This window comes from Corapipo altera, unplaced genomic scaffold (assembly GCF_003945725.1).
Source record: "Corapipo altera isolate COAL_440 unplaced genomic scaffold, ASM394572v1 0, whole genome shotgun sequence".
NCBI classification, from domain to species: domain Eukaryota; kingdom Metazoa; phylum Chordata; class Aves; order Passeriformes; family Pipridae; genus Corapipo; species Corapipo altera.
Genome location: NW_020884872.1, coordinates 41,777,142 through 41,792,905, shown reverse-complemented (window position 1 = coordinate 41,792,905; position 15,764 = coordinate 41,777,142). Strand labels below are relative to the sequence as shown.

Below are 15,764 nucleotides of genomic sequence, written 5' to 3'. Positions count from 1 at the left end.
ATATGGAAACATCAACAAGACAAGGATTTTATAAATGTATTACATTTTATTAATGGATGCATGTCAAACATTCAGACAGAATCCTCAACATTTAACAATAACGTTTGCTAAAATTCCAGTTCAGAAGAACAGCTTGCATCCAGCTACTATAGCGTAGTGGAAAAATAAGAATAGTAGACAGGGATTACCATTGTGCCTAGCCCTTGCTATTTTATTTTTTTTGTGTACATGAACAAAAATAAAATATAATCTTATAACAGTGTACTAAACTCTGTAGAATTGATCAAAGTTATAGAAAGACAAAGAAGAAAAGTCATTTTTATATAGTCATTTTTTTCAAACATGGAAGAAAAATTTATGCTATGTGAAATGCTCAAAAAAACTCTAACAAAATTGCAGATGCAAAAAGATGACAACTGCATGTCAATAACTTTTTCATACATATATTGTACATGATATTAAACTAATTTCTTGAGTTACTCTATGTGAGAGACAGATAAAAACCTAGCAGGAGTAATGAAAAATTCTCCATTATTATAGAACTGCTTATGGAAAACTTTAGTTTATTAATACTATTGACAATTATTTTTTCCCTTTTTTTATGGGAAGAGTAAGTGATACTGTCATGAATGAACATGGCTACATAGCTGATCAGAAATATCAAACCTCACATTTTAATTCTTAAATCTGCAAATTTTTATAACTGAAATTAAACGTAGATAACAAAAAACTAGATCTGATTATCTACATGCATTTTTAAAGTTTGCCTTTTTAATTAGTTGGTAATTAACCTAGAAGGGACAATTCTGCATTCCAGTCCCTCCTGAAAGAACTTTTGACCTACTCATTACATCATTCTTCAGATATCAGCCCTACAAATATAAGCCAGAAAACTGGATTCACACCTTCTTAATTATGTGCCTTAAATAGTAAGACAGAGACCAGTGTTTCTGTCCAGGTGAGTAGCTAAGCATTCCATAGAAACAGCTTTGAAAGGAGAACTATTGGGCACTTAAGAATAGCAGAGGTAGTTAGGGTGCTTTTCCAGCAGGTAAAAAGAAATTGAAGTAAAACAAAATTGAAATGGAGTCTTCCACGTCTTGGTTGTACTGTGTAAAGGTAGGCACCTTCAGGAGTGCATCCTTCTGCACTACTTCTTTCAAGAACTCCATGCTCCAGGAAGATCTACAGAAATTATAAGCTCAGAAGGATGGATCCCTATCAGACTGGAGCTGTGGCAGTTCATTAGGGAAATGCAGGTAGACCCATTTATTCACATACCCACCTCTTAAACCAACTCCCTTGAACCATGCCCTGGACCTCATGACCATCCAGACTCTGTACTCAGACCTAAACCCTTCACCAAGTGTCAGCCCTTTCCTGCAGCTGGTCTCCTACTTGCCAGATCATCCATCAGCTTGAAGTTTGCTAGCAGGACATATGCTCTCTTCCCTCAGTTTTCCCAAGCTTCTTCCTCACCTCACCTTAATCCATCTCTTTCTTTGCCCTTCTTTTCTCCCATGTAAACAATCACAGGTACCTTTTCCCCATTGTTTATTTTGTTCAGCTACATATGCTGATACTTTTTACCTTCAGAAAAGTTTCACCTCACATACAGCAGTTTCTCATGTTTTTCTCAAGCAGGGACTAGTCATTTCCCCGCATACCTTCACAGAGAAGCTTAACAGGATATTGATAACTGAATATCCAAAAAAGGAATATTGAGATCACCTTTGCACAGGTGCAAACATGAGTTTTAAGAAAAGTACCTTCTCCCACATTTTAAAAAAAAAAAAAAAGTAGAACGTAGAAAATTATGTTAATATGCCAAAGCATATGTAGAGCTTAATGATAGTCAGAGAGGAAATCTGTCAGTTTAGCCTCATCAGAAAAGAACCATACACTGTTCTCATATGAATAATAATTTGAAAAAGGAACAATGGACCCTAAGAAAAACAGCAGTTTTGGCATTACTGCCATGCCTTACTCTGATTTCCTTATCTCATCTCCTTTAAATGTGAGGTAGAGTTTTACTTCCCTCTTCTTGAATTTTCTTAGTAAATCAGAATCTAGCAGTAAAAGTTTTGGCAGAGTATTACAGGAATGTATTTCCACTGTTATTATATTTGTAAAAAGTCAATATGTACCCATATTTCACTTTTCAATTTTTAGTTTTTAATTTGTTTCATTAGTTTACCATCTAACGCTTCAAAGATTTTATGACCACTGTATATGCTATATTTAGTGTCATGATGGAAAACTCACTGAGTTTTGCCTATGTGACCTACTAAACACAATCCAAACTCCTGCCTTCCCTTGCCCTTGGTCAGAAGATTGGGAAGCTACCAAATGATCCCTGCCTTGCAGCCCATCATATCAATAGTTATATCCTTTTCCAAAACAGTCATTGCCACTCTCAAGGTCATCGTCAACTGCAACAAATTGCTCAGGCTGTTTGCAACTGATTAGTCTGCAATGCATGGATTTGTCCATAGACAATCCTTTGAAGCTTCCCACATAAAAATTTATCCTAACATTCTTTCACCAGCAAGTATGTGAACAAGCACTTCACAATTCCTCTTAAGTAAATGTAAGACCACATATAGGAGACTAGAAAAATATAGAAAACTTCTAATCAGAAATTTAAGATAAGATCTTCCTCCTTTTTTTTTTCCCCAAAACAAAATATACCTTAAAATTTTGTGAAGGGTATGCAATTTTGTATTTTACCATTCTTTGTCTCCCTGACAAAACAACATTTATAGAGACTTCATCCACAGATCTTTTTCTGGACATCTCTGAGGAAAGCTCAGCCACTGTTAGAACCTCAAAGATAATTTTGAAGTAGAAGAGCAACTGTGTGCATGAAAGCAAAAACTGATGTCACAGCCAAACTAACAGAGACCCAAAAAATGCATTTCCTTATCAGCCTCCTGAGTCTTCCCTATCAGATCCTCCTTGCACTTTCTTGATGATAGAAGGGTGACAAGAAAAAGGAGGCAATGATTGTTCTTACAAGAACTTTGTATTTCAGTCTAGTTTTGGGGTTTTTTTCACTTATCAGATATCTCATAAATCAGTATTCTTTCTGCGGGATCTCTTTCTTATATATTGCTTAAAATTAAATAATGTCCTTCTAAAAGCCAAATACCTATGGTATTTCTTGATGTGGACAAGGGAATGCAAAACAGTCAGAGCTGCTGTACTCAGCCAGGAGAAACATTCTGGGGTCCCTGGGACTACAGCCTTGGACTCCAGTAGATATGAGTGTTTTACTGCATCAGGAAGGTCCCCACTCCTATTTTGAGCAACATGCATCTAGGAGAGGTCAAGAGCAGTGTCACCGATGGTGAATCTGGTGTGCCATATGCTCTGTACTTTCTCAGGACCATTTTGCAAGTCTGTGTCCTCAAGTGAGCAATTAGTCACATTATTGTTTCCAAGTCCCTAAAAAACCCAAAATGCAAGAATTACTTACCTAAACAGAGATCCTGATCCACTCATCCTAGCTGGCAACTAAATGCCAGCTTTTTGCCAAGTGCTATAGTATATATGGAGGGGGAAGAGGTGTCCTGATAAAGCAGATTTTGAAAATGCAAAAGAGGTAAAAATAAAAAACATGCAATTAAACAATACAGTCTAAGTATATTAACAAGATAAAAAACCCCAGGTAGTCAATTAATCAGTTTTCAGATTTTTATGGCGCAAACAATAACTAAGCTCCTCATATCTTCTGTTTGACCTGATTGAGAAATTCTTAAATACACACAGAGTCACACAGAACTAAACTCGGCTTTCTTCCAGTTCAAGGGTCTGTTCTTATAAATTAATATTTCAAGGCTGAGGCATATAGATTTTCTTAACTTCATTTGAAATCTTTCCAGCTTCTTATGTAATAATATTCACAATATTTTTAGGAGACAAAAAAAGGACTTGGGACAAGTGTGTTTTGTTTGTTGATACATGATTATAGATTTGAAGAGCTACTATCTGGTAAGGACCATCACAACATTTTGACTGTTCTGTCATAAATATCAGATCATTACATTTCATCTGATTTTCACTATATTCAACCTAACAACTTCCATTTCACTCAATTGCACAGAATAGCTAGTGTGTATATATTGTATGTGTTCATATAGAACAGTACAGGTGAATAATAAGGTTTAGCACTGGATTGAGGGTTAGGTTTGGCAAACAAGAGGATTCAATCTAACGAGCTGAGGAAATATTTTCCAAGGGAGCAATTCACCTTAAACATTGTGGGGTGTTTCTTTCTAAAATTCAATATTAAGGATGAAATATTCAGTCTTAATTTAAATCTGAGGGCTAACTCAAAAAATTAGTAGACTGAAGCTAGTTAAATACAGTACTGATTATGTTCCCAGGGGGCCTGCACAGTTACAATAAGACTATATTAAGTTCTTCCAGGCTTCTCTCAGTCTACAGCTGTCAGGTATCATCTGGATGTGTTTGACTTAATATTATGAACAACATGATGGTTAGAGAAAAGGTAGAAGAACGAGCTCAGTCAGACAGAGACTAAGAAAATCATTTTGGCATTCATAGCAGTGGCACTTGCTCATCGTCTTTTGCTCAACTGAACTTGTAGTACTCCTGCCAGAAGGAAACAGGAGTAACCCAGCAGTCCAGTCACTGCTAAATCAGCCATGGCCCCACACAGCTGCTGAAACTGATGACAAAATGAGTCCTCAAACAACATTAGTTTTCCATTTGTGCAAGAACTCATCTGAACTGTGCAATTGCCCAAGACTTCTAGTCTGAGCTGATCCCTAAAATGAGCCTTAACTGGAAGCACAACCTGTGTCAGCCTCAGAAATAATGTTTCAGGAAAAACCAGTTTTACTTCAGCCCTTCAAGCATCTCTCATCGCAACATTTAATCCATTTCTCACACTCTTCCTCTTCAAATATGTTCCTCTGTAGGCCTCTAGTTTAGCGTTAGTCCTGTCCCACTAACCCCAAAATAAAAATACAAACTGCTGATATAAAGATGTACCTGTCATCAGTAAAGGTGTGAATATTTCAAATCATACTCTCCCTTAACCCATGGTTCCTTAGTCATATCCTTATAGATACAACTAAATAAGAGATCACAAGGCTCTAATGGCAAGTGTTACTGTTGGCTCACACCCTCAGTGCTTCAGGCTAGCTTCTCCACAGATTTGGGTTGAGAATAGTTACCTGGAGTGGTTCAGACTCATTCCAAATCAGAGAAGGAGACAAGCAGTTAATGAATATGGACAAGCAGGGATTTACTTGCTCTCTTCTTTTCTCTTCTTTTCTTCATTTTCTCTTCTTTTCTTCTTTTCCTTTCTTTTCCTTTCTATATAGTAATAGCATAGAGCTATAGCCCATGCAACTGAAATATAATACTGGACTCTAACCTTAACTTGAACCCAAGTTCTTGAACTCACCATCAGACCTATACCATACTATATCAAAGAAAGAAGCCCGACATAACAAAAAGCTCACCTTTAACATCCAGGAATTACCCACGATCCTCAGCCTCTGCCCAGTTCCAGTACAGAGACATATATATATATATATATATGTAAAGACTAGGCTTAAAGTTCAGAAAATAAAAGCCGGTGAACCAAAGGATATCTTTCTAAAGATATAAGCTCTCTAAGCCAGGAAGAGATTTTTAGTTTGCATCTCCTAGGGCTATTGGTTTTGAAGCTGAAGGCACTTGGCTTGAGAAAAGGCTGTTTCTGCAATCAAAGCTGTGGTTCTTGTGCGGTTAAGGATGATGCACTTTTCTGCCACATATCTGAGATTTCACTTCAAGATTTAATTCAGAACTAGTGTCCCATGCCATCAGAAGAAACAGCAAGTAGATTCAAGACACTACCCATTCTCATGAGAGGTCTGCAGCAACTACCTATTTACTGAACGCTGATTCAACAGTCCCTGATCCAAAACATGTACTAGAGCTTAGCACTAGACGTGTCCAACCTACTAGTTTCCAAACTAAAGTGAACTTGTACAAAGAGGCACCTGTCCTTAAGATGTAGTCTACTCCTACCAAAAAAATCCAAATCAAACCAAAAGAAAAAACCCCAACCCCCTCCTCGTCACTGTTTTATTCATTTACCCTAATCTTTATTCTAATCCTGAATTTAAAGATCAAAATCCAGCCATCAAGACTCGTGCCCTAGCAATGGCTAGTACTGATTGTGGCATCTAGGATTTAGCCACATTGCTCACTAAGTGCTAAAGCATAGATGTTTTATACAAGTCACTCAATGTGTGAGGAAGAAAATCCTTTATAGCAGTCCACACTTAGATATTCTCTTTGCATGTGGAAAAATAGCTTATTGCAGGAATCTGTAAGTATATGTGTGTGCATGCATATATGTATGTGTGTCTCAGTGTGCATGAAAACTGTTTCCTCTATCAGAGGTAGTTCCTGTTTTCACCATTTCCCACAGGAAAGAATTTTAAAACAATGTGCAGGCAAAATAACATCTCTGTTTGAAACCAATTTCCTATCATCTCACCACTTCTCACTGTTAGGAACAAGTGCTATACGCCCCACACCAAATAACTGGCATTACACTCTTTTCAGCCTAGAAATACTGTGAAATATTAGATGTAAATTTGCAAAAGTGCTTAGGTACTACATGCCAAGTAATTCTAGTTTCAGTGGGATTTTTAGGCATGCACTGACAGCACATAAACAACATATCGTTGCCCTCAGATCAGGCTATGCACAGGAGTGTGTGTCTCAACTGCTTGGCTGAGACACCAGCCACCTCTTCCCATACCTCCATGCACATGTGCTTCTGTGGGGAGAGAGAAGATGGCCATGCAGGTTGGAACAAAGTTCTGTGACTTTCAGCCAAGCATGGAGCTAATAAACACTGCTGTTGGGGCTACAGGGTGCTCCAAGCTTTCTCCACAAAGAAAGATTTTTGTTGTCATGTTAAAGTGGCATCTGTTTAAAGCTAATTAGATGCTGAAAACTTTTAAATTATTTTGGAGAGGGGCTCTAATATAAATTAAGTAAACTTTTTTTTAATTCGAAACATACAAAGAATATGTTTCTCCATGCAGCTTACAACCATGTTTTGAAAATGTAGCAAGGCAAACATGGTTTATACCTATATACTATGGCAGAAATCCAATATTCATCTGCTGTTCATATTGCAAGAAAATGAGATCATTAAGGTCAGAAAGAACAGCTGCTTTAATTATAACACCCTGATATATCATATCAAAGTTTTCATCATCTCACACAAACTCTAAGAACATACACCAAGGATTCATTTCTATCATCCTGTTTTTTCTTGGGAAGGAGATTACATAAGTACACTCCAGAGCACTGGTTGCTTCAAGTCATGTGAGGCTATGTAAAATAATTTTACCCCAAGCTCAATAATGCCATGTCAACTAACATTAAGCTAACTTTCACAGTCTTTATTCCTCTTTTTGTGGTGGCAGTAGCAGAAAAAGATATTTTTGGCAGCTGGGAAGCTTCTCTGCAGGCTTCACGGTCTTACTGCCACATATCCCCACAGGCTCCTGCTCAGGAGCGCTCAGTACCCACACCTACAGCTGGCAACACTGGTCTGCCTGAGGCACCCAAAGGTATCCCTTCTTTAAGGGAATGGCTGCTTTGTGTTTTAACAGATGCTATGCTTCTGGTAGCGGAGAGATTAGAGGGACCATTCAACATTGAATCAGTCATGGATCCTATTGATGTCAAGATTTCTGAAGCCATCATGAACATGCAAGAGAACAGCATGCAGGTGTCAGCAAAGGTACTGTGTGAGTCGTGCCTTCTCTGTTGTTGAATGCCACAAGTGGGGGGGAAAAACATCTCCACCAATTTTTCTGTCTAGACTATTAAGAAAGATTGTCCAGACCACCAGAAATTGCTTTTCCTTGTTCAACAGTTTACCAGACTGCCTTTGAATTCTTCATCCAGTTAAACAAGCTAGAACTTTTCAAAAGGAAGTGGAAGGAAGAAAGCTACCATTTATTAAACTTCAAATTAATAGCTGTAAGAGATTTAAGGAAAATAGAGAGTGCTGAAAAGCAGCAGTAATTCTGTAAGCAATAGCCTGCAGAGTACACCTGGTAACTTCCACTCGTGTCTCATCTGTGATTCTCCATATTAGCTTCCAAACACATTTTGATCTGTCTAGGTCAGAGTGAAGTGCAATATGTTTGAGGTGAATACACAAAATGTTCCATTTAACCTCCTTTAATAGCCACTCAGGGGAAATATTACATTGGACAGTCTCTGATTACCAGACCTCAGTTTGATAGAGTTTTGTCTGGATTCTGACACAAAGATAAACAGAGCTAATGATACCAGCTTCCTCCTTTCCATTTTTAATGTGTGTGTGTATACACAGATCACCATCACCTCTGAACCCCTGTTAATAACATCCTTCAAATTCTGTAGCAGGTGCTGTTGAGCCAATAGTCAACAATTAATGGCTCTCCCTTAATACTCATCAGTGTACTGTTGCTGAAATTCTAAAGTCAACAGTTTGCCATGTTCTCCGCATTAGGAGTTTCTATCTTGCATTTAACTCCCAGTAGTCAGTTGGGTGCTGGCCAGATTGCCATCTGAGTCAGTGAATTTCCATTGCATGGAAGGAAGCTGCTGTAGCTGGGAAAAATGTGGGGACAAAAGGCAGGAGGCTGAGGTTAATATTCTTCCTGCCAACCCAAATTAGATGTTTTTTATGGCCCCAGTGCTACAGGTTTTTAAGGGCTTCTTTCAAGATGCTTTTTACTTTCAACCTTCATGATGTTTCTTGGATTTTAAAAGCAGAGTACATCCTGCATGATGAGACTTTGTTCTGGCAGCAGTGATCAAGTGATCCCAAATATTTTGGAAATTAAAGGCTAGCTTCAGCAAACTTAGCCCTTACCTAACAAAAAATATTTTCACTGAAAACTCACTGAAGGCCCAAGTGTATATAATTTTCCTTTTTACTTGTTTGATTTTCACAGTTTTCCTATTAGTTGGGAAGCTGCATCCGCTGCCAGAGTCCAATGACATATTGGCATGAGCTCATCTTACTACTCATTTATAGCAGAGCAGACTGTTTCTCCTGCCCCTCACAAATATTTGCTGTAGAGATTGATTGCAATGCCATTTGCAAGGCAAAAGCTTTTCCTCTAAGAGAAACCTTAGCCAATAATTTTTTAAATATTGTAGAACAGAAAAGAAATTATATCAGCAAAATTTATTCTATTATATTTTCATAGATAACAGAGCTGTCTATCCTTGAGGGACCTTTGTGTATTTCTGTGTTTCCTGAAATGTGATTTCCTTGATCTTCTTGGTTATATCAGTCTTTATTCAGGTCACGTGAAAATGCTTTTTTCTTTAAAAAAATGTATAAGAAGGTAAAGGCTTTGGGCTTAGTGCTGTGCTCTTCCTTGCCATGTCAGATCTGTAGAGATGATAAACGAGTACACTTCGAATCAGTCCTCTGTTGTCTAATTTTTCCCCCTATACATACTGACCACTTAGAGCTTCAGTGAAAATGACAGATACCTTGCCAGATGTAATGGGGTGCATGGAATGCAATTGCAGACCTAATGTGGGAGAAAAGCCATGCTTGTCAATTATTCTGAGATGCTGCTCAGAAAGCTTCAGGCAGGGTGTTGAAATCATGTTATCTTCTCTTTCTTCAAACAATTTTGTATCTTGTATTTGAGTGTACCTACTGAAAAAAGTGGTGACTAGGAATCACAGCTATTTTTCCACAAGTCAGTCAGTGCCTTTTTACATGGGAAAATGGCAACGCACTAATAATGTTATGCCTGCAACACCGACATACACATAGATTATTTTTCACCACTGACATGCAGCCTTTTCTGCCTAAAAATCTGGTTGATGTCTGAGAGAAGGCTCTATGCTGAAAAAGCAGAATTTTGGACCACATTGTATAATGTTGTTTCTCTTTTAAAAAAAGTAGAAAAAATGAAAATAAAAAGTTTCTTCCTCAAGGAGCTCTACTACTACATCCCCTTTGTGGGTCGAAGACCCAGAATTCATTTAATCCAAAATCCATATGCTCCTGTTTCAAATATTTATATAAAATTGCCCTATTCCAAAAGTCATTAACATTAACTTGCACTATCAATTTGTCTTTGTATTACAAAATTATATTTTGTATTATAACAGCTGCAATTATATATTGAAGTCTATTTGAGAAAAATAGATTTTTTTATATAATAGAGTGACTGTACATTACTGTCCATATGGAGGCACAATCAAGTGAGCAACGTACACTTTCCAACATATTAAGTGTATATAAATAAGTAACAATGCATACTCTCATGTGAATGAAGTCTTCAATTTTAGACATCAGCGGAAAAATACAGCATAAACTTTCTAAGTCTCCATTTTTATGGTTTGGTCCTCAATTCTTCACTTGATGTAGTACTGAAGGCCTTATCCAATATCTTTTCCCTATAAATATGCACCTTCTGTTCAGCACTATTTTTCTGAGAAATAGTCTTCATGGTTACAGTTATACTAATAAATAAAAGGGGGAAAAAGACCATGGTTGATCTTGGGGCCAAAGTGTCACAGCCTGATTCATTTCTGTACTGCTGAGAGCTACCTCTGGAGCTGTTTCATTCTGCCAAGAGCAAGTTGGAGCAGTCCAAGAAATAGCCAACAAGTTAATAATTAATCAGTGCAGACAGTCAAGGCTTATGGCTTGAGTTCACTCCTTGTCTTTCATTTCCTTAGAAGATAAAAACCCTCTGTCTTCCACTCTTGATGGTGCACATCAATATTGAGACAGAGAATTATAGAGATGCCACATGTACCTCTTCCATTTTTGTACTTCCAACCAAGGACATACAGACTCAGCCACATCCCAGTATCTGTCACTGCATAAAATGGAGCATCTCTGTTCCTAGGCCAGTAACTTTTCTTGTTTCTGTCATGATTGTGGTTGATTCTTCTAGCACAGTTCACATTAACCAGGTACTAGTATTATGTTAAGATCCAATTCATCCTGAGGCTGCAATCTTTCTGTTTTCCTAATATTTGTCTGCAGTTTATATTCAGCACTGGTGGTCTAGAAAGTCTGATTCCAAAGCTCTAAGTTTCATGGCTGCTCACCTTGCACATCTGTCATGTCCTTGAATGACAGCCACACAAGGTCCTTATTTTGCCTCAGGAAAAGTCCCATTCCTGACAGCTGTGATAACTGGAGATACTTGTCAAAAAAGGATCAATGGTCTAGAAAGTCAGACTTCAAGGCCCAAGGCCTTTCTGCAAGAGAAATCTATGTGCTCTGAATTAGACCAAAGTTTACCTTCTCCAAAGAAAGACAAGGACTGAAGATCATCAAAAGCAGCTTCCATAGATTCATCATCTAACACCTGCAGCCATTCTTAGAGAGCACCTTCTGCAAACCAAACCACACAGAGTGCAAAACAATTAGCCTGGGCTACCTGAGATGCCTCTAAAGACATCAATACCTTTTAGCAGGCTGTGTGATCTGGGTCTTCCCAGACTACAGTGCTGTTCCCTGAAGGTTGCCTGTGGCAGAAGTCAGGGTGCAATAGATTTACCTTGGATTTTTTCTTGTAATATCTGAGACAGGATATCTTCTTTATTGAAATCTTTAAGTTATTCGCCAGTGACACCTTTTTGGTATTTGAACAATATAGTGACAAACTCAGCACTCAGAATCATGTTGATTATTTCTCAGGTAAAATTTTTACATTTTGTGTATTGTTTCCCATGGCTCAGCTCATATCCAAGACCTGGTCATAGCATACATTTACCTTATTCTCACCCTCATTCTCCCTGAGGTAACTCAGGTAGTCGTGTTAAGAGACTCATAACATATAAATGCTCATTTCAATCCTGGCCAAAACAAGCATGTTTTGAGGGCCTTCACAATTTTCCTGTAAGACTATCAGTACCATTATCTTTCATTCCTGCTTCAACTCAAAAGGTAAATCCTACATCTGCTCCCTTTTAACATGAACGACATCTGCAAAGATTGCTTATTCACGAGAAGTGAAGGAAAAGTCAAAAAACAGCAGAAAAGATGTAATAACATCCTTTTTTTTTTTTTCAAAATGGAGAAAATTCCTGATCTGTTTGCATCAGCATAATCATGTCTTCATTGCTACGCAAAACACAACATACTGGACTATTTTTTGCATTTAAAACACTTTGGTTCTATACGTTTGACTGCAATAAGAGTCATTTGGCTGCCATGACAAGATTTTTCCACTTTCATAAAGTCTATCCCATAGCTGAGTTTCCCTTAGTAAGTCTTAAATCTGCTTTTATCTGAGCTGATGGATGTGCCATTTTAACCTATAAATATATGTTCCTTCTTAGCAATTACTTCAGCTAAATGGATGAATGAGTTCCATGACATAGCAGACTACCTATGCATTATTTATAAGGAGGAAATCTTCACAGAACTACATCCAAGGTTCTTCTTAAAATAGTCCACGAGTTTCATATTAAGAAAACCTCTTCATTTATCTGTGTTCTTTCCAGAGCTCTGTGCAGGAAAAATAAAATGGCATTTCAGGTAAAAAATCAATGCTATTCTATCTGAAGATGAGTCAATGGAGTAGAGTCATATAGAGACACTCAATTGGAAACACTGAGCATTGGCACATGGCTAAATAACAATATGACTCAAGGCTTCACAGAGATCAAACCATATCCTCTGCAAAAATTAAAAACTTCAGGTTCTCCTGGGAAAGGACTCTTTTTTTTATAGTATCTACATCCTAGTCCCTTAGTAGATACCTCCATTTAGTCAGCTCAGTAGATGTTATTCTTCACTGGCTCTACTGACTTGCTTTCACTGCTTGGTTCATATCCCTGACCATAGAGATCTGGTCCATTTGAGCTTTAACTGCAGTTCAGTGGGGAATGGCTTTGTGTTAAGACAAACTACTATAGATGCTGATAAGAAAGAAACTCAAGGAAGTTTTGACCTCCACTGCCTAAAATTGAAGTTCAGATGTATAACTTAAACGTAAACACATGTACACACCTAAATTCAGGTTTCTTCATTTCAAATGGAATCCACTCCCTAAATTCAGATAAAACAAACCACACCAATTATATATAAAATGCAATCTTTAAAGAGAGTGGATTTATGTTACCAATTCACAGCATATGTAATCAAACACATAAATATTTTTCCAGAAATTGCTCAGTATCTCTGAATAGCATTGTGAAGAAAGTACTTCATGTGTTTCTTAGGAAGCATTTATCAATATCCATCATCAGCTTTACAGTTTCTGTTCTGTCAGTTAATACCAGGATGCAAATTTAAAAGTGTCTCTTGCACTCAAAATTTAGTTACCGAATATTGTATTCTTACTGTATTTCTGCCAGGTCATTTAAAAAGTAAGTTATTTCTTCTTCTGTGATGTAAAAATTATTATCTAGTTTGCATCTCTGTTATTGTCTGACTGTACATAACTTTGTTCATATAAACCCACTTGCTACAACTATTTGGATGAAGCTAAATGCCACAAAGTCTATTTTGGGTTTTTTCAGTATGTCATAAGAAAGATGAAATATAAATTATGGAGGCTTACAGTTGCAGCACATGGTCATACAAGTAGCCTAACAGTCACACGCTGGAAAATTTAAGAAGTGCCCTCACTTTCCCCCAAGAATATAGTTGTACGTTTTGGATAATTGTCCCTTTGTAAGCAAATTCCTGACTGCTTAGTAGAGTCAATGGGATTTCATAGATATCTAAATAAACAATTATGTTTTCAGCATATCACTTATCTTGAGTCAGAAGAAATGTAAGTAAACTTTTGTAAGTGTAGTTCATACCCTCAACATATATCTTTGGTCCTTTAAATTGTACGGTATCCTACACAATCATGTATAAATCCTGAATCCTGTAATCCTATAATCTTCGTTGAATTTCATCAGAGAGGAAAAATAACGTTCTTTCCTGGTGAAAAAAAGGCCAGAAGTTTGCAAGCTAAAATCACCTTTCTTTGTTGATTAAGTTAATGTATTGTCCAATAGTCCTCATACTAGGGAGGCTAGAAAATCTTAAGACAGATATTTGCAAACCAGACCAAATGGTATTCCACTCATAAATTAAAAATCCCAATGGCCATACAACAGCTGACTTGCTGGACTTTGAGCAAAACCAGATCTGATGGTTTGACATATATTTAGTATGAATCAGATTTTTTCAGCAAATTTTGAATCATTTGGGGCTTTTAAATTAACATCAGAAAACCTAACTGAAAGCCAATTGTAATTTATCCTGAAAGAAACAAAAGTCACACCATTCATGGCTACTTCAGGACAGAACCACTCGAGGCAGAAAATATAAAAGTCTGAAAGTGAAACATGAGTCTTTTTAATCAAGCTCACAACGTAACTTGTGAGCTTATTGTCTTATTTGCCGCTGTAGTGGCTTGACCATGGTTGGATGCCAGGCAGCCATCAAAGCCACTCTATTACTCCCCTCTGCATCTGGAGAGGGGAGAGAAAATATAACGAAAGGTTCGTGGGCTGAGATCAGGACAGAGAGAGATCCCTGACCAATTACCATCATGGGCAGAACAGACTCAGTTTAGGGATATTAATTGAATTTATTACTAACAAAATCAGAGTAGGATAATGAGAAGTAAAATAAATCTTAAAAACACCTCCCCCTCCCCCTTCCCAGCTCTACCTACTCCACCCCCAGCAGCTCAGGGAGATGGGGAATAAGGATTACAGTCAGTTCATCACACATTGTTCCTGCCACTGCTCAAGGAGAGGAGTCCTTCCACTGCTCTAGCATGGGGTCCCTCCCACAGGAAACAGTCCTCCACGAACTTCTCCATGTGAGTTTGTCCCACAGTCAACAGTTCTCCACAAACTGCTCCAACACAGGTCACTCTTCCATGAGGTGCAGTCCTTCAGGCACAGGCTGCTTTAGCAGGGGTCCCCCAAAGGGCCACAAGGCATACAAGGAAACCTGCTCCAGTGTGGGCTCCTCTCTCCACAGGTTCACAGGTCCCTGCCAGGACCCTGTTCCAGTACAAGCTTCCCACGGTTCACAGCCCTCTCTTGCATGGGACCTGCTCCAGCCTGGGACTCCTCCATGGGCTGCAGGGGGGTCTCTGCACCCCCATTGTCCTCCATGGGCTGCAGGGGCACAGCTGCCTCACCGTGGTCTGCACCACGGGCTGCACAGGCCTCAAGCTCCGGTGCCTGGAGCACCTCCTCCCTCTCCTTCTCCACTGACCTTGGTGTCTACATAATTGTTACTCTCACATATTCTCACTCCGCTCTTCTCTGGCCACAATTACATCCGCCCAATAACTTTTTTCCATTCTTAAATATGTTATCACAGAGGTGTTTCTATCACTCCCGATTGGTTTGGCCTTGAACAGCGGCAGGCTGGAGCTGCATGGCATTTTACCTGCCAGACATGGGGGAAACTTCTGGCAGCTTCTCGGAGAAGACACCCCATAACTCCCCAATATCAAAATGTGGCCACTCAAACCCAACACAGCCACAGAAAAAGAAGTAATTTGGTCCTACAATCAAAACACATCATCTGCACAGTTTCCACCTCCATAAAGCTCATCCAGGCAGTCTGTGCCTGGCATTAGGGTTTTGTAAAATATATCTTACAAGAAATTCTGACATTTAATTTTTTTCCTTCTGAATGAAGGCAAAATGCTGAAACAGCCAAAATACAATGGTCACAAAAAAAAAAGAAAGATGATTGTAGAACTGAAAAAGTC

At 38.3% G+C, this 15,764-nt stretch overlaps 1 protein-coding gene across 1 annotated transcript in view; it reads left to right on the top strand.

Moving 5' to 3' along the window:
- The window catches only part of GPC6 (glypican 6), a 539,625-nt gene that overhangs the window by 457,293 nt on the left and 66,568 nt on the right, over window positions 1–15,764 (top strand). The window contains exon 5 of the mRNA XM_027645576.1: window positions 7,656–7,786. Within this exon, the coding sequence (XP_027501377.1) occupies window positions 7,656–7,786 (131 nt within the window). The remainder of the gene's footprint in view (window positions 1–7,655; window positions 7,787–15,764) is intronic.